We start from the raw sequence: 23,876 nt of genomic DNA, 5'->3' as shown, positions 1-23,876 counted from the left end.
TGTTAGCCAGGATGGTCTCGATCTCCTGACCTCGTGATCCGCCCGTCTCGGCCTCCCAAAGTGCTGGGATTACAGACTTGAGCCACCGCGCCCGGCCCATAGTGGGACATTTTTTTTGGCGGGGATGGAGTCTCACTCTGTCGCCCAGGCTGGAGTGCAGTGGCAAGATCTTGGCTCACCACAACCTCCGCCTCCCAGGTTCAAGAATTCTCTTGCCTCAGCCTCCTGGGTAGCTGGAATTGTGGTGCCCACCACCACGCCTGGCTAATTTTTGTATTTTAATAGAGACGAGGTTTCACCACATTGGCCAGGCTGGTCTCCACCTCCTGACCTCAGGTGATCCGCCCACCTCAGCCTCCCAAAATGCTGGGATTACAGGTGTGAGCCACTGCGCCCAGCTGTGGGACTTTTTTTTTTTTTTCAGTTGGAGTCTTGCTGTGTCACCACCCTGGAGTGCAGTAGCGCAATCTTGGCTCACTGCAACCTCCTCCTCCCAGGTTCAAGTGATTCCCCTGCCTCAGCCTCCTGAGTAGCTCGGACTACAGGCATGCACCACCACGCCCGGCTAATTTTTTGTATCTTCGTAGAGACAGGGTTTCACCTTGTTGGCCAGGATGGCCTCGATCTCCTGACCTCATGATCCGTCCGCCTTGGCGTCCCGAAGTGCTGGGATTACAGGCATGAGTCATCGCGCCCGGCCGGGACATTTTTTGTTCAAGTGTCTTTTCTTGATTTGTGAGATTTATTTGCATGTTATGAATAGATTATGGGTAGAAAACTATTGTCAAGTATGTTCCAAATATTCTTTGGTTTATTATTTGTCTTCACATTTCCTTCTTTATTTCCTGAACGAAAGTCTTACATTTGTACGTAGTTCTACTCTAGTGGTGTTTTCTTTCCTCATCTCTCCCATTGCTCATAGAGCTGGAAAAGCCTTCTCTACCCTGAGATTGCATACATGGGTACCTATATTTTCTCTTAGTACTTATGTGGCATCACCACCATCGTCATCATTATCGTAGGCTTCTCTGAGTCTACGATTTTTTTCTTTTCTTTTTTTTCTTTTTTCTGAGATGGAGTCTTGCTCTGTCCCCAGGTTGGAGTGCAGTGGCGTGATCTCGGCTCACTGCAACCTCTGCCTCCTGGGTTCAAGCAATTCTCTTGCCTCAGCCTCCCGAGTAGTTGGGACTGCAGGTGCACACCACCACACCCAGCTAATTTTTGTATTTTTAGTAGAGGTGGGGTTTCACCATGTTGGTTAGGCTGATCACGAATTCCTGACCTCAGGTGATCTGCCTGCCTCAGCCTCCCAAAGTGTTGGGATTACAGGCATGAGCCCCTGCACCCGGCCCAAATATTTAATTTTTGTAGGATCTCACTATGTTGCCCAGGCTGGTCTGGAACTCCTGGGCTCAAGTAATCTTCCCACCTCAGTCTCCCAAAGTGTTGGAATTACAGGTGTGAGCCACCACATGGCCCAGCTTGTGACTTCATTATTTTACACTTAAGCCCTACCATGGTTTGGCTTTCTTTGGGTTTGAAGGAGGAGGTGGGGACCAGTGCTCTCCTAGATGGCTAGTGGTGGTCAGGGCGGCCTTGGACTGTGAGGGGAGGGCTCTGTGGCTGATGGTGAGGAAGCTCTTTTCTGGGTGTCTAGGAGGAACTGGTGGCTCAGTCAGGAGGCCCAGGAGTCCTGGAGAATGGACTCTGGCCACCAGGGCTGGTCCAGGGCAAGGCTGTGTCCCAGTGGCCAAGGCCTCGCCCAGTGCCATGAGGACCCAGGCCCTATTAGGAGAAAGTGGCCCCCTCAGCAGAGGGGTTGCCCATGTGCTGCCTCTCTCTACTGGTTGTTTGAATGTGCTCTGCTCTCCCTGCAGCCCTCTGGACCCCGAGGTTGGACCCTCCTGTGACCCTCCTACCATGTGGACACTCGTCAGCCTCCTCTGGCTTGCTCTGGCCTGCAGCCCTGTTCACACTACGCTGTCAAAGTCAGATGCCAAAAAAGCCGCCTCAAAGACGCTGCTGGAGAAGGTAGGGGTGGCCTGGGAACTTGAGGCAACTGTCCTGGCTGAGGGCTGATCCATCATCCTCTTCTCCTTTCTGTCCACTGGGGCCTGTGAGCCAGGAGGCACCTGATGAGCCCGCAGCTGGTGGGCGGCCTGTGTGGTTCTGGGGCTCTGGCCAGTCAGTGCCTCTGAGTGAGCAGCCTCTGGAGCCAAGTTTTGAGGGTAGGGTGCCTCCCCACTCACCCCACATGGGGCTGGTTTTATGTGCCAGTTGCCAATTTCCGTCCTCCACCTCTTGCTTATATCACCTGCATCTTCATCTTGCCATCTTTGTCATGGCCTTGAGCTGTGTTTGCCTCATGCTTTTTGGGGTGTTCCCCTGGGATGGCCCTGGGATTGCATGTTCAAGGTGTAAACTCTTAGAACCACCCTTCAGTCCTGGCAGTCCCCATGCCGCTGGCTAGACCCTGCCACAGGATGGTTCCTGTGACCTAGTCCTGGCTTGGCAGATGCTTTCTGTGCTGTCTGGGGGCAAATAAACTATGCAGTGGAAATCTCTCTCTCATGGAGCCTCTTGGGGCGAGGTCAAGGGGAGGCTGAGCCAGGCCGCAGAGTGTGGACAGAAGAGACGAGTTGATAACTGGATGGAAGGTTTCCAGGAGCAGAGGTGGAGTAGGGGGAGGTGTGACATGGCAGGAAAAGACTCTCATTGGCGGGGGCGGTGGCAGGCAGTGGTTGGCCAGCATGGTGGCGTGTGCCTGGCATGTTCTTTTTTTTTTTTTGAGATGAAGTTTCGCTCTTGTTGCCCAGGCTGGAGTGCAGTGGCACAATCTTGGCTCACTGCAACCTCTGCCACCCAGGTTCAAGCGATTCTCCTGCCTCAGCCTCCCGAGTAGCTGGGATTACAGGCGACTGCCACCATGCCTGGCTAATTTTTGCATATTTAGTATAGATGGAGTTTCACCATGTTGACCAGGCTGGTCTCCAATTCCTGACCTCAGGTGATCCACCTGCCTCAGCCTCCCAAAGTTCTGGGATTACAGGTGTAAGCCACCGCACCCAGCCCACCTGGCATGTTCTTGTCCAGCAAAGTGTGTGGCCCTGGAGTGCCCGGATGGGTATAAAGTGGCCAGAACTGGTGCAAGACTATCCACCCTCACATGCAAGGAGGGAGTCACCATAGCTGTCTGGCTGCCTGCCTGCCTTCCGGCCCGGAGCAAGGGTGGGAAAGGCCCTGTACAGCCGGCCAGTGTCTGTTGATGGCCAGAGCCCTTCTGAATTGAATTGCCTGCTGTGGTCTCGATCCTCTAAGTGCAGCGTCTCCAGGTCAGCAGCGCTGTGTTGATCCAGAGACTCGGCTGCTGGCTGAATGGAAAGGGCTTGCTGGGTGGGGTTTTGTCTTCTACACTGAGGACAGATGACTGATGGCTTTGTCTCATTGCTTTTATTTCAGAGTCAGTTTTCAGATAAGCCAGTTCAAGACCGGGGTTTGGTGGTGACGGACCTCAAAGCTGAGAGTGTGGTTCTTGAGCATCGCAGCTACTGCTCGGCAAAGGCCCGGGACAGACACTTTGCTGGAGAAGTACTGGGCTATGTCACTCCAGTAAGTTGGGGCCCTCGCAGTGCAGAGGGAGGTCCTGAGGCTGAGGCGGGCTGCCCTGGCCCCGCGGTGGCCTCCTCTGGCCAGTGATGGGGGTCTGTGTTCCGATCTCCCGGGGCTGTCACTGCTGTGAGGCTACAGTGGGAGAGGTGCCATTCTGGAGGTGGCAGAGTGTAAGGCCTTGGGGGTCTCTCCAGTGGCTTGCTGTGGTGTGGTGACCTCTGTGGGTTCCCCCTGAATCCCAAGGTGGGTTCTCAGGTTGTCTGGGGTCAGGAAGCGGGTGTGCAGAGCCAACTCTGAGCCAGGGAGGGGTGGGTTCTCACACCCAGCGTCCTCTTCTCTTGCTGTTCTCAGCTGCCAGCCTGCAGCAGTGGTGTGCACTAGCTCTGGGCAGGGCTTGAGACAAGCACCGGTCACTTTTGGTGAAAGGGATGTCGTGGCCTGGGTCCCAGGCTGTGAGTGGCAGTCCAGAGTGGGAGAAGGATACCCCAGGCCAGGAGCTGATGTCAGTCCGGGCTGAGATCTATCTACACTGGCCGGCCCTGGGCATGTCCAGAGCTGCCAGAATGACAGCACCATGTTGAGGCAGGCGCTCACTCACCCGTCCTCCGTCTCATGTCTCCATCTTTTGCCAGTGGAACAGCCATGGCTATGATGTCACCAAGGTCTTTGGGAGCAAGTTCACACAGATCTCACCCGTCTGGCTGCAGCTGAAGAGACGTGGCCGTGAGATGTTTGAGGTCACGGGCCTCCACGACGTGGACCAAGGTTCTCATCCTTCCTGCTTGACTGTGCTTGCCCCACAGGCTGAAAAGAGTGTGAGTGTGAGAGCAGGGGTGTGTGTAAGTGGGTGTGTCTCTCTTTGTGGGTGTCTCTGTATGGGAGTGTGTATGTGTGTGTGTGTGTGATTTAAGTGTGAATGTGAGTGTGTGTGAGACTGATGATGTGGGAGAGAAGAGATCGTGAGTGTTAAATGTGACTGTGAGTGTGGACATGTTTAAGTGTGAGACGGTGGGTGTGTGAGTGTGATGGCCGTGAGGCCCATGCCCTCACCCCTTGTGGCCAAGCCTGGAGAGCAGGCCCATGGTGTGGGCTGGTGTCCTGAGTGGGAAGGGGAGTGGAGCAGGGCAGGCCTGGTGGAGGGGGTTTCTGAGGTGGTTGCCACTGTGGGACCCTCTGCAAGGCCAGGTTGGTGCCTCAGAGTGTTGTGCCCAGCTCTGCTGCGTGGTCCAGGTGGCTGTGAGGTGGGCCTTCCCTTTCTCTTCTGGGCCGCACACAAGCATGAGCAGGATGGGCTTTGCAATGACTCGGGCGGCCTCTGGGCCGTAAAGGGCACAGGCCATTGGCCTCTCCTCCTCTGTCCCTCTCAGCAATTTTCATTCAATGCCAGGGAGGAGGGTGGGGTTCAGGCAGAAGCTGCCTCCTGATGGCACATCCTGATGACATCTGCCCAAGTTTACATGGCCGCACCTTGCATTTGGTCTCGGACAGAGAGAAATGGCAGGGGAAGTGTTAGCCAGCTTTGGAGTTTCGAGAGCAGGAGTGGTTTTCCCTGACACTGAGAGAACCGTGGGGAGGTGATGGAGTATCGGCCAGTGTCAGGGCCTGGTGGGTCTGGCCATCCCTCAGCTCGGAGAAACCCTGACCTTCCCCAGGCCCTGGGATGCAGCTGCCTGTCCCCCTGGCTGGCCACAGGCTCTTACCTGTCCCAGCTCAGGGAGGGCAAGCTCAGAGCTTCTCTGCAGGGTCAGGAGGGGGCCTTGGCCAGAAGGGTGAGAGTTGGGGTCAGAAAGGGAGTGTGGAGGGGCCAGCCTTGGGCCAGGGAGGGGTGGGTTCTCACACCTGCCTCCCCGCCCCTGTCCTTCCCATTGCGTATGGTGCAGCTGCCACATTTTCCTCCTCAGATAGGCTGGGTCTTCCGGCTGGGCGCGTGTCCCTTTGTTGACTGTCCCCTCCATGTCCCACAGGGTGGATGCGAGCCATCAGGAAGAATGCCAAGGGCCTGCACATAGGTGAGTCTGGCAGGCCAGGAGTGAAGGCCCTGATGGCACGACCTCCAAGGGTGGACAAGTGGGCGCTGGGGTCTCCACATGTTCCTGATCACCCAGCTGTGCTGCTGCGGCACAGGTTACTTTGACTGCTCCGAGATGAGGCTGGCCCTGGCCTGGCATTCACAGCCCTTGGTCTGGCTGGAGTCCTGGGCTCTCCTCCCCACACAGGCTGTGGCCCTCCAAAGCCAGCACCTCCTTGGCTAGTGTCATTGCCTTCATTGTTCTCCCTTCCATTTCTTCCTTCATTCACCTGATGAGTCCTATCAGGGCAGCTGGGGCCAAGCCCTGGGCTCGGCCTGAGGGTGATGCTGACCTTGGCTCACCTGTGCCCCTGTAGCTCATGGCTGGGGATGGGGGGACATGTGTCCCCACGTCCAGTGGCAACCTCAGAGGCAGTGGATTAAGAGTAGAGTTGCTGAGGGAGAGACTCTGGGGGATGCTAGAAGCAGGTGATAGGGCTGAGCTGGAGCAGCTGGAGTCTGTCCCAGCCTCCCTCCTGTAAGGTGGGGCCACTACCATGCCGAGCCCTGTGGGGAGCTGGTGTCAGGAATATCAGGACTGTCAGCGTCTGCTCGCTCCTTCCCCACCACCCCTCCCTCTCCAGCCTGTGAGGCTCTGGGACATCCTCTCTGGACGCGTGGCTGCTCCAGGTGGCCTTCCTGCCCCTCACTGTCTGGTCTCACTTCCCTCTGGAGGCCAAGGGGATGCCCTTTTGAGGCAGCAAGCAGCAGGGGCCTCCAACATCTCCCACTCACAGCCCCTGTGTGTGTCTGTTGCCACCGCAGTGCCTCGGCTCCTGTTTGAGGACTGGACTTACGATGATTTCCGGAATGTCTTAGACAGTGAGGATGAGATAGAGGAGCTGAGCAAGACCGTGGTCCAGGTGGCAAAGGTGAGGCCTGTGTGCTGCTCCAGCCTCTGAGCATAGCCCCCCCCAGGTCCCACCTGGCCGTCTGGCTGGGCCTCCCGTGAGGCTTCCACTCAGCTTTTCTGGCTTCTTCCTTGGGCACCTTCTGTTGCGGCCCCCATCTTCCAGGGAAGGCAGCATCAGCCAGGCTCAGGCTGCTGCTCACTTTCTTGACCACGGTTCCTTTGGAGGTCCCAAGCATGGGAGACCTGTCTGTTGGGCCAGGGTGCTTCCCTTGGGCAAAGCCCAGCTGCCTGCTACCCTCCTGGGAGGGGACCCAGCCCTGCTGGCTGCCAGTATGTCTGGGTTGCAGGGGTCAGGGAGCACCCACACCCCCGGGGTGGAGTTGGGGGAGGCACATGGGTGGGCAGGATGCAGGAGAGCACTGGCCCCTCCACTCCTGTTCCTCTGGGACCCCCACACTTCCTCCTTTAGACAGGCACTTCTGGGCATACAGCCTAGGCTTGGGTCTTGCCTCGTGAGTGACCAGGCCACAACCTGACCATGTGGGCCGAGGTGGCGGGCTTCTTGTCTTTCCACTCCTCCTCCGGGACCTCCAGGCCCTCCTTACCTGTGACTGCTTCTTTCAGAACCAGCATTTTGATGGCTTCGTGGTGGAGGTCTGGAACCAGCTGCTAAGCCAGAAGCGCGTGTGAGTGGGCACAGGTGGTGGTGGGGGGCCCTCCTCCTGGCCCTGGTGTTTGAAGGAGGCTGGAGGAAAGACCAGGGGTTTGGGGAGGGCCTTCCTTCCACAGTCCCTCTGCCTGGGGTGGGGATGGGGCCACACAAAAGATGGACACCTGCTCAGAAAAGTGGAAGCAGCCTGTGGCACGCAGCCGGCTCTGAACGCATTGCTGCACTGGCCCTGATGCCTCTCTCGGGTGGTCAGAGGAACTCGAGGACCCTCATTCATGACGACTTGGCAAGAGAAAGATGGCCCAGATGGTGACAGCAGGTTGAGCTTGGACACAAGCAGAAACTCCTCACTGAGCATGGGGGAACCTTCCTGGGGGTGTCCCTGAGCACGGCCGGGACCCGTGGTGTGGACTGCCATGGTGGCCTCTGGGGAATGCCTCCCAGGCCCCCAGGCTCTGCAGCAGTCCACACCACCGGGAGGCGGCCACAGCACTCCCTCACGCCTCCTTTTGCCACATCAGAGCCCAGCCCTCCCATGACCCGTGCGGGTTCCCACTCCCCATGGGCCACTTGACCAGGATTGGAGGGAGTGACAGAAAGTGCTCCCCCGCCTGGACTGGACTGGCCACAGCCCTGAGGAATGGCTCTTCCTCGGTCCTGCCCAAGCAGCGCAGCCAACTCACCTGAAACAGCCACCTTTCCTGTTCTGCCAAAGTGGGCGACCGCCCCACAAGATGGCGGGGGCAGTACTGCTGCCCAAGATGTTGGTAGGGGCGGCTTCCTCTCACTCCATGGTTGCAGCGAGTGAGGCTGGCGCCGCCTCCACCGCAGGTGCCTGGACAGCAGAGTCCTGTGGCAGCTGTCCAGCCTTTCAGCTTCTGTGCGAGCCGTAGGTTCTGGAATCGGCTCCCCAGCCCCTGCCACCTGAAATAGTTCTGGTTATGCTTTCAGAGCCCAGGCCTGAGCTCAGGCTCCATGGTGTCCCCTGCAGCAGCCGTGGCACTTTCATCCCATTGCTGCTGTGGGCAGAGGAGCTGCAGGTCCAGGCTCTGCCCACCTGGGGCAGCGTCCCCACACAGATCTTAAGTTTGAGGGAGGGAAGGGACATTGTTGAGGCAGAGCCCATGAAGGGTAGGGCAGGATTCCCGCCCAGGGGCTCAGAGGACCCTCAGCCTGGAGCCAGTACAGGTCCTGCCTCTGTGGGTGGCTCCAGCCTCTGCAGCCCCGCCACTCCTCCCACTGGGCTCTGAGGGACTCACTGGCTGGGAGGCAGCAGTCCAAGGCTCTTCCTGGAACTGCTCCCAGGTCCAGGCTCCAGAAGAGCCCTGGAGTCCTGTTTCCTGGTGCCCAGACCCCCACTCCCTCAGCCCGCACCCCTCGGTGTGCCCCTCACTGGATGTGACCGAGAGGCTCCTCTGTCTGCTTTCCTCCTGGGAGGCCTGGCAGCAGCAGGAGGACAAGGAACTGCATGGAGGGAGGCTGGGAGGGGCACTGCAGTGGGGGTAAGGATGTCCCCGAGACTGTGGGGAGCCTGTCGTCTGCACAGCCCCTGAGGGGCCCCAGCTCTGCGGGAGGATCAGGTGGCTGTGCTCCTGGCTGAGGGACAATCCCAGGCCCTGCCTGGGGGGGGGCTCCTTGCTGAGCAGTGGGCAGAGGACCCTGCGGGGGCTGACCTTCCGTTACCCTCTAAGGGGAGGGGTGTCTCAGCAGGAGACAGAGTCCGCCAGCTTCCAGCCTTCTCACTCATCCTGGAAGAACGGGTCTATTAATCAGATTTGCCGTAACTCATTTCTGTTTCAGGGCATTAGGTAGGCAGTGAGACAGTACCAGAGGCTCCTCAGGAGACAGCCTCATGTCTGGGGTGGCCTGGGGGCACTGAGACAGCCTCGTGTCTGGGGTGGAGGCTGAGGGTGCTGAGACAACCTCGTGTCAGGGCTCCTGACGGGTCATTAACGTCAGGGTGGGAGGGCAGGAGGCAGTAGGGGAATTGCCGAGCTGGAGTGGCTGCGGCAGGGGAGGACGGGTGGGAGCAGCCTGTGAGCACCTCGTGTCCAGGCTCCTGCAGGAAGGTGGGGAGCTGCCAGCATGGCAGGGGCAGGCAGTATCCAGGCTCCACAGATTCCTTTGGGCATTCTGCTGCCTGGGAGCTACCTCAGCACAGTCCTACCTCCGACCACCACTTGGACCCCAGCCCCAGTGTGCCAGGTCCAAGGCTGGGCTCAGCAGGTTCTGGTCCCATGCACTGGGCCCTGTACAGAGGCTCAGGGCAGCTTTTCCTGCAGTTTGTTGGCAGTGCCCTTGGCAGGGGTGTTGCTGCCTCTGGTCCCTCCTGAGCGCTGAGTCAGCCCCTTACTGTTGTCGCCACATCCAGAGGGGTTGTGATAGGGGCGCTCGGAGCCACTAGTGCCAGCAGCTGGCAATGTGAGGGGGTCTGTCGTGAGGAGCACTCCGGCCAATGGTGCACCACTGTAGCTGCAGCCCACATCGCCTCCAGGGCCCATGATGTCTCCTGGGGGCCCAGGTACACCTGGGCAACACAGCCTGACTGCGGGCGGACACCCAGGCTCCCTGGGCCCCTCACAGAGTGACTGGGGGCACCTTTTGGCCCTCAGGTCTGGTGTGGCCCTGGAAGAAGGCCATCCCACCACTGTCCTCGGGAGCTGTGGGTACCTGCAGACAGCACAAAGCCCACAGGCTGGGAGCCAGGCAGGAGACCCCCAGGTAGGGTCAACTTCCCCAGGCATCTGGGCAGGGCTTACGCTGCTCACTTTGCTCTGGTGTTTCAGGGGCGGGGCAGCACCCGCCTTGACCACCACCTCTAAGTGGCACGCAGTGCGTGACAGCCTCTGGCACCCATAGAGTTGTGGACACAGCTGCAGAGGCGTGAGGACAGGCTGCCCAAAGACTCTGCTCCCCGCTGAGGACTGTGCCTGCATTGCAGCCGGCAGAACTAACACCGGATGGTCTGGGCCAGAGTTACCCAGGAATTGATGGGGGCTTAGCTTGGAAAATGACAGTCCCATTTGGGCCATGTCAGGGAAACAGGAGCTGCCACTATGCAGCAGTTGCACATGCCAGGCCCTGGTCCTGGCACCATCGGGAGCACCAGGACCTCTGGGTACTGGCTAAGGAACCGTCACCCCATCCTGACCTAACCTGGTTCTCACCGAGCCCCACAGAGGCTTGTGCTGGAGCAGGGCGGGACCTGAGGCCAGCAGGGCCGGCTCTTGCCCTGCCCTCAGCCCTCCTGTCATCCCCTGAGGGGTGGGTCTGGGTCTCCTCCATAGATGGGGCTGCTCCCGGGGCTGCAGTGCGACAGTGACAGTCTCCCGTGCTCGGTAACAGCCAGAGCCGGTCCAGTGTGGACGCCTCACCCTGAAACCCAACTTTGCAGCAGCATGTGCTCCAGGCCAGTTTCTGCAAAGCGGCCACCTGCAGGTAGACTCTTGGGCACCGGTGTGTGCACATGGCAGGCTTGGGTCCTGAGGGCTGCTCCCAGGCCATGCTAGGAGGGAGGCTAGTGCCGTCCCTTGGGAAGCACTGCTCCACTCCAGGGGCCAGAGGAGGCCTCATTGCTGCTCCCTGTCTCCTCCCCTGCCCACTGCCCTGCCCCCTCCTTCCCTCAGCCACACCAGGCAGGTGTGGCCCTTGGAGTGCCCTGCGGCCGCCCTCAGGTCAGTGTCCTGGGCCTGCTGGGGGCTTTTTCTCACCTGGTGTGTCTTTTTTTTTTTTTTTTTAAATCTGCTGTGTCTGAAGTGTGGTGTGGATACGTGGGGCTGTCTCTGGTTGAGCCCCTCTTTCTGGGGGTTCCTAGGGTACTGCACAGGCCCCCACTCTAGAGGGACCCATTGGGGCATGAGACAGTGTTGTTGGGGCTACATCCAGAGATGGATAGGAAGTTCCCATGAAGGGACTCGCAGCCTCGCCTGCCCTGCTGCAGGGTGTCAGGTTGGGGACCAGCCCCACCCCTCCCTGAGGCAGTGGGTGTCGCAGAACCCTGGGAGAGGCCTCAGTGCCAGGCACTGCCGACCCCACCTCTCGGTTCTTGCAGGGGCCTCATCCACATGCTCACTCACCTGGCCGAAGCTCTGCACCAGGCCCGGCTGCTGGCCCTCCTGGTCATCCCACCTGCCATCACCCCTGGGTAAGTGCTGCTCTGGAGGTGTGGGGGTGGCTGTGGAGGTCTCTGGGGTCTGGGGCAGCCGGTACAGGGTGTTGGCCAAGGGCCCACGCCCTCCTGCTCAACACCCAAACCCCAGCCCGTCTGTACAGAGGCTTCAGCTGCCACACACACTCTGTGCCCCTGTGCTGGGCCCAGAGAAGGCTCCAAGTCAGCATGTGAGTCCCAGGGGCAGACCTGGGGGCCAGGTGGACAGAAGCAGGCTGGGTTGGGGAGTCACAGAGCCCAGGTGGGGCTGGCCTGGCTGGGGGCACCCCAAGGTGTCGAGGCAGAAGACCCAGGGCTCTGCCCAGGGCAGCCCCTCAGGCAGACACTGGGCTTCCCGGCCCGCCACTCTGGAAAGAAGCTGCCAACCCTCTGCACCTCTGCAGCCTTCTGTCCCTTCAGAGGCAGAGAAGTGACTGCGGGCCACTCACTGTGTGTGGTTGGGTGCACCCCCAAGCCCGAGGATGTCTAGAGGGACTCACAGAAGAGCCAGTTTGTGCTCACAGGAGGCTGCCACCCTGCAGACGCCTGTCCCAGCACAGGCCGGCCATGCCCTCAGGGTGGCACCCCTGGCTGAGCAGGCAGCTTGGTGGCCTCCTTCACAGCCTGGAGGCTGCTGAGGGCGCTTTGCACAGTCCACCGACTTTTCTCTCCAAGCTTTCCAGGGCTCTCCGCTGATCAGTGTGGGCTTCAGCCGGGCAAGGCAGCGCTGGGACAGACATGGCAGCATGTCCTGCAGACCGGGTTTCAGACCTGTGCCCCGCTCCCGCTGTCGTGGCCAGGTTCCTTCCCTGGAGCTGGGGCGGGCTGTCCTCAGACCCTTCTGGCTCCCAGCACAACGCAGTTCCTAGTTCCTGGTGGGCTCAGACTGACCCTTTGATGGAAGATCTTGGAAAGTGGAAAGCAGAAGGGGTGCTGAGAGCTGAGCCCTGGGGGCTGCTTTGTGCATGGCCTGAGCTTGCACACATACCCAGCATTGTGCAGACAGGACGCGCTCTGCCTGTGACCAGGCATTCGGGGTCCTGTCCCAGACTGAGCCCACACTGCTGTGTGCCCTGGCCCCTCCCTCTCCTTTATGTGCCAGCTGGGCTGACCTGTGGGTGGTGCTAGAAGGGAGGAGCCCGGCTCTGCCTTGACGATTGTGCTCCCGCAGCCCAGCAACCTCACCTTCCCCAGCAAGAACGGGCCCAAGTCCAGGCCTGGGGTCTCACCTCTGTTCTGGGTTTGGAGCCTGTGTCATCCCCCACACTGCATCTTTTTCTTTTCTTTTCTTCTTCTTCTTCTTCTTCTTTTTTTTTTTTTTTTTTTGAGATGGAGTCTCACTCTGTCACCCAGCCTGGAGTGCAGTGGTGCGATCTTACCTCACTGCAACCTCTGCCTCCCAGGCTCAAGTGATTCCCCCACCTCGGCCTCCTAAGTAGCTGGGACCACAGGCACCTGCCACCACACCCAGCTGATTTTTTGTTTGTTTTTTGTTTTGTAGAAATGAGGTTTCGCCATGTTGCCGAGGCTGGTCTTGAACCCCTGGGCTCAAGCGATCGTCCTACCCTGGCCTCCCAAGCCACCATGGCCAGCCTTTTCCGACGTGAGACACTTAATGTCTGACCTGTTTTCCCAGGGTTTGAAGGGGGCTAGCAGGGGCTGGCTGTGAGGACACGCCCTTTCTGAGCTGACAGCACTTGTCTCAGGTGGTTGGGAGGACTTTGCAGGCTTGGGGCTGGGAGAAAATTCCTTGGGGTGGCAGACGTTCCCTGTCCAGAGGCCATGGGCCTGGCCACCTCTGTGAGGCACAGATTTCATGGAGCTCCCGGGTTGCCCTTTGTACTTAGGGGAGCTGCAGAAGCAGCCATCCGTGGAGACCAGCTCAGGAGCCCAGGGCAGTTCTTGAGGCCGGGGCAGAGGGCCAGGTGCCTGCCTTTTGCTGGTGGCAGCCTCTGCCTGAGCTTCTGGCCCTAGGCAGGAAGTGGGCAGTCTGAGCTGGGCCAGATCCCTGCCCCTCACCCCACAGCAACCAAAGCTCACAGCTCCCTTTGCATGGCACTGGTGGGGGTTGCGGTTGTAGGGTGGGATGCATGCCAGGGCTGTGGACACTGTGACCAGACTGGGGGCGGGGCCAAGGCTCGCGGTGGGGGTCCCCGGGGAAGTGGGGCCCAGCTGGGCAGAGGGCTGGGCGCTGCTGTTGTGCACCTGCTCACCTGGAGCGCAGGGCTGTGCCCTCCCAGTCGGCAGGGCCCGTGAAGGTGCTAAGGCTCCCTTGGGTTCTCCCGAGGCTCTGGCTGCACCCCCAGAGGTGAGGAGGGCTGTTTTATCATCTGTGTTTATCCTCCCAACCCCACTCTGAAGGAAGAGCAGCTGCTGCAGAGAAGCCTCATAAATCCCTGTCCCTGGCACTTTTGCAGCAGAACGTAATTATGCTTGTCATTCACCTCACAAGAGCCACGCTGCCAACACACGGGCCCTCTCTTTCCAGGGGCGCTGTCCGTGGAACAATGGCCCCGGGAGGGAGGTCTGCGTGCTGCAGGGAGGGGCACCCCAAGTCGCCAAATGCAAATTTATCGTGTCCTTTGTCAGCAGACAGAGGCAGCCCTAACTCAGCTGCCACAGACCCCAGGGGGTCTGGTCCTGGAACTGAGCACTCTGCTGACCTCCAGCCCTGCTTCCACGGTCACAGTCTCAGCAACAGAGGAGACCCAGGGGCAACGCTACAGTGTAAACCCCACAGGCCAGTGGGACCAGCAGACTGTCCCCAGGTGCCAGTGTGGTGGTGCCACCCTTATGTGGGGAGCGGAGCCCTTGGGTTAGTCTCTAGTTGGCCCCTCTTGTTTTCTGGGCATCCTTAGCTACTGGGACCCCCTTGGGTCCAGGGAGCTGATCTCAGAAACCCAGGGAGGGCCGGGTTCCTTCCTGGGCCCTGCTGGCGCTGTTGCTGGCTTTGTAGGCAGTGGTCCACTCTGAGGTGGGTGGGGCCACAACGCTGGCCATCTCCTCCAAGCCCCATGGTTTAGGGCAGGCCATCACTGTATGGGGAGCCCGACTCAGCAGTCAGAGAAAGGTAATGCATGGGGGCGCCATCACCAGATCCCCAGCAAACACATTTGCACAGAGGCCCCTGCTCCCCGCCTACCTGCCTCTTGTCTGCGGCCTCGGGGGATAGGGCAGGCTGCGTGCTGGCAGTGTGTGTTGAGGCCTGGGGGCGGGGGGGGACTGTAGGCACCCTGTGCAGTGTGGACAGGCTGAGGTCAGTCCCCAAAGAGCTGAAGGGTGCTGACGGGCCAGTCAGGGAGCAGGCTAGGCCTGCAGGCTGATGGACATTAGAGCAGTCATTGTGAGGGGGTGAGGAGGCTGGCAGCAGCAGATGGGTCAGGCGACCCAAGGCCATGGGAGACAGGTTCAGAAATCTCCGACAGGTAGGCAGAGGGGGAGGGGAGCTGTGGGTGGAGGAACAGGTGTGGGCACTGGCTGCTGGGGGCAGATGCCCTGAGCGTGGGAGGTTGCAGGGACAGTGACGCCAGCATCTGTTAGGATTGGGGAAAGGTATTCCCTGAGGACTGCTGTGGGACCTGACACTGATGCCACCATCTCTGTTCGGGTTGGGAACTGGCATTCCCTCAGGGCTGCTGTGGGGCCTGGCTCTGCAGGTGGGAACTGCGGGGCCAGGCGGTGTGGCTGGCAGGGACTGGGGACCACAGTCTGAGCCCACACCTTCCTCACAGTCAGCCTGGGGGGAGGCCAACAGGGGACAGACCACGGCTCTCCCCTGCTGGGTGGCTGGAAGATGAGACTCTAGGGAGAGATGGAGGCTCAGCCCATAGGGTCTGGTAGCTGCAGTGCAGGAGCAGGGAAGAGATGGGCCCGCCCCAGCAGATGGCGGCGGGAGGGGGTGACGTGGAGCCGACATTCCTTTTGCCTGGCGAAGATACAGTGAGGCAGACATCACCCGGAGATGGTACCTGGTCCGCCGAGGGAAGAGGGGGCATCTGCCACATGGGCCCAGTTTCAGAACCACGGTGGGTGGGTGGGGTTTCAGGGAGGTCGTAGGTAGAACGTGGGAGTCGTGCTGTGCTGGAGGACGGTGTGGGTCCATGGCAGAAGACTGGGCTCACCTGTGTTACTTGCTCCCCTCAGCATCTGGGAGGACGCTGTTCTGTTCTGGAGGCCGCAGCCACCCTGGCCTCTGGCAGCTGTGGGGGCCACGTGGTGGAGGGACCTGGTTAGGCCCCAACCTGGGATTGTTCATCCCCTCTTTCTGGAAAGATGGAAAGAAAGGGTGCCTTGGGGAGGAGAGTGTGAGGCAGCCAGCTGGGCAGTGCACCCCCAGGGCCCTGGGGCACAGAGCGCCCTGTCTCAGCACCAAGCGCGTGCAGGGGCAGCCCGGGCAGAGCAGAGCGCGTCCAGCCATCTGGAGGGGCACTGGCGTTGGTGTAGGCCCGGGATCCAGTTGAGGCTGAGTGGGCACTCACCTTCCTTGCTGCTGCCTGCATGGGGCCCACCCAGGACATGGGCGATGGGAGGGTGGGCAGCTGGCTGTGATGAGCTCCTTTTCCTTCTTTCCTTCCTCCCGGGGCTTTCGTTCCTCAGAAATGAATTCAGAACATGGTGTTTTCGGCGTGAGCGGTAATTCCTGTTCATCTGAAGTCACACTGCGTCTAATCCATGACAAGCTGTTACCTCATTTCTCAGCCGTGGCGATCCCCTCTTGTCCGGGTGCCATGGGGCACAGAGACAAATGGCTCCGCTGCCGGGTCTTGTGGCTGTCTGGGTGAGGGACACAGGCTGGGGAGGGGCGGTCCTGGCAGTGGCCCCTTTGCAGTCTTTCTTGCGGGTAGGAGGAGGTCCACATTCCCAGGTGGTCCCCAGGGCCAGGGCCAGCGCCAGGTGGGGGGTGGCAGGACCAGGGGCGCAGGCCTGGTTCCCTCCCCTCTCCCCCACTGATGACTACCGTGAGCTGCTTCCGCCTCTGGACGGGGCCTGCTTTGTTCCCTCGTGTTGTTACCACACTTGAAAGCGTGAGGACCGTTCCCAGCCTGTGGCCGTGGTTGGTGCCTGGCTGTAGCAGAGTTGTTGGGTCAGTGGACAGCAACGTGAGCCCCGAAGGGAAAACGCAGGCTGTGCCACATGCGTGTGGCGTGTTGGCATGCTGCACTGAGGGGCGCAGTGTGGAGCCCTGTCCCCTGGCAGAACTGCCCCTTCCTGCTTGGGGACATCGTGGAGCTGCATTTCTGGTGGAGGCATGAGGGGCATTCGTGGTTTCTGTGCCACGTTCTGTAGCCGGTGGGAGCCAGATCCTGGACACATGGCCTCACCTACCAAGGCCTTGTGGAGTGAAACCAGCTCTGCCAGGTGTGTCTGGTGAGGCCAAGGCCATGAGATGGTAGAAAGTGCGGTGCCCACAAGAGGGACAGGGGTGTTGCAGCACTGTGGATGTGGGGGAGGCACACGAGCCTGGCTCACGGCAGGAGCCCACATGTCTGATATAGCAGCGTGTGAAACAGGACTGGGTGCTCGGAAGGGCATCATGGGCACAGGGGAGGAGTTGGACTGGGATAGGCCCCTGCAGAATAGAAACTACGACTGACAGGGCTGCCATGAGATTGGCAAAGGAGGAGCCAAAGGGACAGGCAGTCATGCTGGCCACGGTCCTGGGTGCAGCAAAGGCCCAAGTTAGAAGCAGAACCATGGGGCACGTGAGAGGAAGGAGTGACTGACAGACACAGACAACTCTGACCAGGATGTCGGCACGTTAGAAGATAGCACAAAAGAGTGAGAAGACCAGCCTCTTGCCAGGAGGAGCAGTGCTGCCCACGCCACTGACCAAGAGCACATGACCACCTGAGAGAGCTGGAGGGAGAGAAAATGCGAACACGGCGGTGGGAACGCAGCAAGGGCCTGGGTGTGGAGGCTCGCGCCTGTGATGCCAGCATTTGGGGAGGCTGAGGCAGGAGGATCGCTTGAGCCCAGGAGTTTGAGACCAGCCTGGGCAACATAGTGAGACCCCATCTTTATAAAAAAATTTTTTTATTTATTTTATTTATTTATTTATTTTTTTGAGACAGAGTCTCGCTCTGTCACCCAGGCTGGAGTGCAGTGGCCGGATCTCAGCTCACTGCAAGCTCCCCTTCCCGGGTTTACGCCATTCTCCTGCCTCAGCCTCCCGAGTAGCTGGGACTACAGGCGCCGCCACCTCGCCCGGCTAGTTTTTTGTATTTTTTAGTAGAGATGGGGTTTCATCGTGTTAGCCAGGATGATCTCAATCTCCTGACCTCGTGATCCGCCCGTCTCAGCCTCCCAAAGTGCTGGGATTACAGGCTTTGAGCCACCGCACCCGGCCTTATGAGGCCTGGGTGACATAGAGACCCCATCTGAAAAATAGAAATGACCTTGGGTGTTGGTGAGAGGACCTGGGTGGAGGCCTCGGCCCAGAGGGAGGTTGCAGGGCGGGAAGGGTTGAGTGGACAGCTGGATTTGGGGCTGAGGTCTTAGGGACTCCTGGCTTGAGAGAGGGGCCCAGGCACTGAGGGAGGCCACCAGGAGTGATGGGCACAGCGCTGGCAGGTGTTTCTCAGGGATCCAGGGAGGCTGACCATGCCTGAGCGGTGGGGCTGGCAGGCATCAGGAAAAGAGGTCGGGGCTGAGGGGACCACTGGTGATGCTCCATGTATCCGCAGGCTGGGACAGCACAGGGCGGACAGACTCTGAGGCCTGGGTCTCCTGGTGCCCAGCAGAGGAGGAAAGCCCAGACCTTGGTCCTAGTAGACTCAAGGCAGGGGCTGGGGTAAAACTGTACATCTGGAGAGAGGCTCCTCAGACCTGCCAGGTGGGTCCAGGGATCTGCAGGGGTGTCTTGGGCCCTGAAGCCCCTGACAGAAGCCCCAGCACTGAGGCCCTTGGCATGGTCCAGATTTGGAAGCCCAGTGGCCCTTGAGCAGAAGAGGGCTCACAACTGAGGGAGATCAGGGCTCACAGCCTCACTGTCTCACAGGGGCCCCACCTCACTTTGGTGAATGCTGCTCGTCCGGCCGCGTCCCCCATGCAGTTGTCCTGTGTCCTGCTGCTGTGGGGTCCCTTGGCCCCCTCAGTGTTGACCTTTGTGTACCACTCCCATCTCCCCTTGGCTTACAGACCTGGGTGTGGAGGGGCCATAGGCCAGCGCCCAACTCTCCCTGGGCCAGGCGGGAGGGCTGCCCCAGGAGACACTAGTTCACAGTGGATCTAGGTCAGGAAGGAGCAGGTCCCCGAGGGAAGGGCTGCCATCCAGAGATGGCCCAGGGGCCAGGCAGATAGAACAGGACTGCTTCCTCTGCAGTGCCCATGCCACAGGTGTCCGCAGCCGACCAGGGAATGTGCCACACAGCCTTGCTCCATCCCTGGGAGCCAAGCACTTGTACTTCCCATCTACCTGCTGAGGTCCAGTGAGGGCCTTGGACAGTCTGATTGGGCCAGGCTGACCCTGAGTGGGCTTGAGAGCTGTGTCCCAGGAGCTACCTCTGCTTTCAGGGAGGCTTTGGTGCAGACCCGGGAGGGGACACTCCTGGGAGCCTGGATCAGTCACCTCCATCTCAGTGACTCCAGCTCTCGGCAGTGGCCCATCCTCTTAGCCACTCTCCACAGACCTTGCCCCTCCATGGGCAGCCCTGGCCCAGGTCTCCCCACCGTTAGGCCTGTCATTCTCAACTGTATCCTGGTCTCAGGCCTCTGGGCCCCCATGACCACATCCCGGTGTCTCCCAGCCCCCAGCTTCTGTGGCCCCGACCAAGCTGCAGGCCGTCCCCACCCCAGGAGGACACTTTTCCCCTTGGAAGAAGTGACCCAAGTCCCCCACAGGCAGCTTGCTCTCACCCCAGCTGAACCGCAGCTGGGGAGAGGTTTCAGGCAGGGCATAGCAGCCTGAGGTGGCTGCACCTATCTGTTGCAGGACCGACCAGCTGGGCATGTTCACACACAAGGAGTTTGAGCAACTGGCCCCCGTGCTGGATGGTTTCAGCCTCATGACCTACGACTACTCCACAGCGCATCAGTGAGTGTGGGCTTGGGGGCTTCTAGGGTACAGCAGACTCCACAGCACAGCAGTCAGTGGGGACCTGGGGGGCTCCTGGGCACAGCTGACGCCCTCCTACCCATGGTTCTGTGCACAAGGCCACCTGCTGAACCTGGACGCCCACCTGGGGGAAGCCAGTGGCACTGCACCTGTCCCGTGGGTGGGGCCCTGCCTCTGGTGGAGCCGGGTCACGGGTGGGGCACAGGCACAGTCCTGCTGCTGCCCGATGCCACCCTGTCCTCCTTGGCCTGAGCCACGCTATTGTGGGTGGGCCATGTGACACGGCGCAGGCAGGGACACCGCAGGAAGGATGCTCAGAAGGCCTCATGTCTGCTGACCTTCCCACTGTGTCATGTGGACTCCTGCCTGTGGTTCTGCGGTGGGGGCCGCATATGAGTTCCTGGCCCTGGATGTTGCGTGCCTCCTGGGGCCGCTCAGCTGATAGCCCGTTATGATGGGTCACTTCTGTTCTTCACAACTTTCTAGAGGTGTTAGCCGCAGCGTGGGGAGAATGCACCCCTTGGTGGAGGGCCCCAGCAGTGGCTCAGGTGCGGCGCCCTCCCTGTTGCTGAAACTCGCTCACCCCTTGCCCTGCAGGCCTGGCCCTAATGCACCCCTGTCCTGGGTTCGAGCCTGCGTCCAGGTCCTGGACCCCAAGTCCAAGTGGCGAAGCAAAATCCTCCTGGGGCTCAACTTCTATGGTATGGACTACGCCACCTCCAAGGATGCCCGTGAGCCTGTTGTTGGGGCCAGGTGAGCCAAGGGCTCTCCCTGCCGTGCTGAAGGTGTCACTGGGTGTGGGTGGGTGTGGGTGCAAGGAGACGAGTGATGGGGAGGGTCCCGGTCCCCTGGGGCTCATGCCCCACAGAGTTAGAGATAGGGGCTGGGCCAGGAGTCAGTCCTGCTTGGTGCCCGCCCCACCGCAGCCCCCACTGTGGTCGCCACCCACGACACCGCCACGTCAGCTGTCCCCACATCTGGGCAAGGCTGGGACTGAGGCTTCCCCCACCTGTCAGCCTCGCCGACAGCACCCAGGCTGGCCGGGGCCTCCTGTGTTGAATTTGAATGCTCCTCTCCTCTGCCCAGGACTGATTTCCTGCTTTGTGTGTTCTTGGTGTGCTCTGCCAGTGTGGTTTCTTTTTGGCATTACTTTACTTCATTTCTGTAGGATATTTTCCTGGCTGTAGAATTCTGGCTGTCGGTTTTTTCACCGGCACCTTAAGCACGTTGCCGCCCTCTCATTCGGATGGACGGCGTTTCACCGCCACCTCGTTCCGCCTGTGTTGCCGTCCTCCCTGCTCTTAGGACTATCTTGTATTTATGGCTGGTTTTGGACAATTTGATTGACATGTCTTCGTTTTCCTTTTGCATAGTGTTCATGGAGCCTCTTGAATCTGTGCATTCGTACTCTTAGCAAATTTGGAAAGTTTGGGGCCAAATTATTCAAATATTTTTTGTTTCTTCTGTCCTCTCCTTTGGAGACCACAAACACTAGATCCATTGAATTTGTCCCACAGCTCACGAATACACCGTTTACCTTTTGGGAATCCCTTTTTTTTGTTGTTTTTTTTGAGATGGAGTTTCGCTCTGTCGCCCAGGCTGGAGTATAGTGGTGCCATCTCGGCTCACTGCAAGCCCTGCCTCCCGGGTTCACGCCACTCTCCTGCCTCAGCCTCCTGAGTAGCTGGGACTACAGGCGCCAGCCACCATGCCCTGCTAGTTTTTTGTATTTTTAGTAAAGATGGGATTTCACCATGTTAGTCAGGATGGTTTTGATCTCCTGACCTTGTGATCCTCCTGCCTCGGCCTCCAAAAGTGCTGGGATTACAGGTGTGAGCCACTGCACCCGGCCGGGATTCTTTTTTCTGTTTCCTTTTGTTTTTTTTTGAGACAGGGTCTCACTCTGTCATCCAGGCTGCAGTGCACTGGTGTGATCATAGCTCACTGCAGCCTCAACCTCCTGGGCTGAAGCCATCCTCCCACCTCAGCCTCCCAAATAGCTGGGACCACAGGTGCATGCCACCACGCCCTGCTAATTTTTGTACTTTTTTGTAGAGACAGGGTTTTGCCATGTTGTCCAGGCTGGTCTCAAATTCCTAGCTCAAGCGATCCTCCTGCCTCAGCTTCCCAAAGTGCTGGGATGACAGGTGTGAGCGCCACGCCTGGCCTGGCCATTTCTCTTCCTATGCCCAACCTGCCATTAATCCCATCCGCCCTGAGCCTGACGCAGTCATTTCTCTCACCACCCAACCTTCCATTAATCTCATCGAGTGCTTTTGTCACCTCATGTGTTGTAATTCAATCTTGTTTTATTTTTTATGAGATGGGGGGGTCTCACTATGTTGCCCAGGCTGGTCTCGAACTCCTGGGCTCAACCATCCTCCTGCCTCAGCCTCCCAAAGTGCTCCTGTGACAGGCGCGAGCCACCGAGCCTGGCCAACATGTTGCAATTCTCTAGAGGCTTGTTTGGGGTCCCTTTTCCCCCTTCCATGTCTCTACTAAACTTTTGCAGATTGGGATTCAATTGTAATAACTGCTGAGTGCTCGTGTCTGCTGGTTCTGATATTGGGGTCAGTTTCGGTAGACTGCTTTTCCTCCTTGTTTGGGGTCCTATTATGCTGCCTTTCTGTGGGCCTGGTACTCTTGGGTTGATGCCTCAGGCATTGCGAATTTTACCATGTTGAGTGCTGGGTGTTTTAGCTTTTTTTTTTTTTTTTTTTTTGAGACGGAGTCTCGCTCTGTCACCCAGGCTGGAGTGCAGTGGCGCGATCTCGGCTCACTGCAAGCTCCGCCTCCTGGGTTCACACCATTCTCCTGCCTCAGCCTCCCGAGTAGTTGGGACTACAGGCGCTGCCACCTCGCCTGGCTAATTTTTTTTGTATTTTTTTAGTAGAGACGGGGTTTCACCATGTTAACCAGGATGGTCTCGATCTCCTGACCTCGCGATCTACCAGTCTAGGCCTCCCAAAGTGCTGGGATTACAGGCGTAAGCTACCGCGCCCGGCCTAGCATTTTTATAAATCATCTTAATCTTTGTTCTGGGTGCAGTTGAGTTTCTTAGAAACAGTTTTAGCTGCTCGCTTTTCTGGAGAACGTGGTCCTTTCTGTGGAGGCCTCAGCTGTCGTCTTTGCGAGTCTCTGCAGGTCCCCCACAGGCCTGCCCTCTGTGAGGGGTGTGTGTATGTGTCAGCCCAGGCAGGTGAGCAGAGGCCAGACCATCACCCCTGCTTCTTCCTGGTCGGCCGTGGGGAGGGGCAGAGGTAACCTGCTGGATTCGCGGGTCCTGAGGGTGGCGGCAGTGGATAGAGGAGTATGTCGGGGCAGTGTTCCCTGCCTGGCTTCCAGGGGTGCCCTCCGTGAGCCCCTCCATGGCAGATGTCAGGTGGGCCATGTTGCAAGACCAGGGTTGTGTGTGGAGGCCTTCCCCCAACACTCTACGTGCACACTCCTCTCTGTCCACACAGCTGGTCCTGGGGTCCAGCACAGGCCTGGGCTCCCACTGTTCTCTGGCTCCTGGCCCTAGGTGGGCTCTGGGTCGCTGAGCAGGGCCTGACGCTGTTGCGGGGGCGGACGCGAGCGGGTGCTGGCTGAGGAGGGCCTGGGGCCAGCCTGGGCATCAGGCAGGGCGAGGAGCCTGGCGTCTTCTGTCCCGCGTCTCACCCAGTGAGTCAGCCACACGCTGAGTCACGCGGGGCTCCACACCGGTGAGGGCACTGCCCCAGGGCCCCTGGCTTGTTTGGGTCCCCTGCTCCTGCTGAGATGGGGCACGGGTCAGTCACTGGGTGCCAGCTCTCATGTTCCTACAATGCAGAGTGAGGGGCCCGGCCACCCTGTCTGCCCAACTGTTCTTTCAGTCGGGACTGGTCTGTGCTCCTGTGTGTGCTGCACCCTCCCCCACCACAGCCCTTCTTTGACGCTGGGAATCCCGGGAAGGCTCTAGAAGCACAGCTCCTATTCCCCACCTTACCACATCCCTGACATAGTGCCTGGTTCTGGGGCCTTTGGGTGGAGCCATGTACAGAGCTTGGACTCCCAGCCCAGGTCCCCTGTGCAAAGCAAGAGGCTTCCCCATGCACCCAGCCCTGACTCAGCTCCAGCTGTGGGCTCTGCTCACCAGGCCTTCAGGGAAGCCTCACTTCTGATTGGGCTTTTGGAAGGCAGATAGGTGTTGGCCTTGAGTCGCCACGGCACTATTCAAGGGTAACAAAGTACCACAGGTGGGGCAGCTGAAATAATAGCTTCGTCTCAGTCCTGGGGGCTGGAGGTGGGAGATGAGATTAAGGTGCCGTTAAGGTCAGGTCGGCTCCTCCCAGGGCCTCTCTCCTAGGCTTGTAGATAACTCCCTTCTCCATGTGTCCTCACGAGGTCCCGTGTGCACCTGTGTGTGTCCTTATCTCCTCCTCCTTTTTTTTTTGAGATGGGGTCTCGCTTGTCACCCAGGCTGGAGTGCAGTGGCGCCATCTCGGCTCACTGCAA

At 59.3% G+C, this 23,876-nt stretch overlaps 1 protein-coding gene across 8 annotated transcripts in view; it reads left to right on the top strand.

Annotated features, from left to right (window-relative positions):
* The window catches only part of CHID1 (chitinase domain containing 1), a 48,871-nt gene that overhangs the window by 11,264 nt on the left and 13,731 nt on the right, over positions 1–23,876 (top strand). For 6 of the 8 annotated variants that reach the window (XM_011930035.1, XM_011930034.1, XM_011930038.1 and 3 more), the window contains 9 exons: positions 1,878–2,031; positions 3,460–3,609; positions 4,242–4,374; positions 5,574–5,618; positions 6,443–6,549; positions 7,155–7,216; positions 11,252–11,344; positions 19,278–19,379; positions 19,998–20,153. In XM_011930035.1, coding sequence (XP_011785425.1) covers positions 1,878–2,031; positions 3,460–3,609; positions 4,242–4,374; positions 5,574–5,618; positions 6,443–6,549; positions 7,155–7,216; positions 11,252–11,344; positions 19,278–19,379; positions 19,998–20,153 — 1,002 coding nt within the window. Of the gene's footprint in view, positions 1–1,877; positions 2,032–2,791; positions 2,867–3,459; positions 3,610–4,241; positions 4,375–5,573; positions 5,619–6,442; positions 6,550–7,154; positions 7,217–11,251; positions 11,345–19,277; positions 19,380–19,997; positions 20,154–23,876 lie in introns of all 8 variants that reach the window. The other 2 variants (XM_011930036.1, XM_011930040.1) reach the window with 2 other exon arrangements.

Source organism: Colobus angolensis, unplaced genomic scaffold, assembly GCF_000951035.1.
Source record: "Colobus angolensis palliatus isolate OR3802 unplaced genomic scaffold, Cang.pa_1.0 Scaffold84, whole genome shotgun sequence".
Taxonomy (NCBI): domain Eukaryota; kingdom Metazoa; phylum Chordata; class Mammalia; order Primates; family Cercopithecidae; genus Colobus; species Colobus angolensis.
This window is presented reverse-complemented; position numbering and strand designations above follow the sequence as displayed.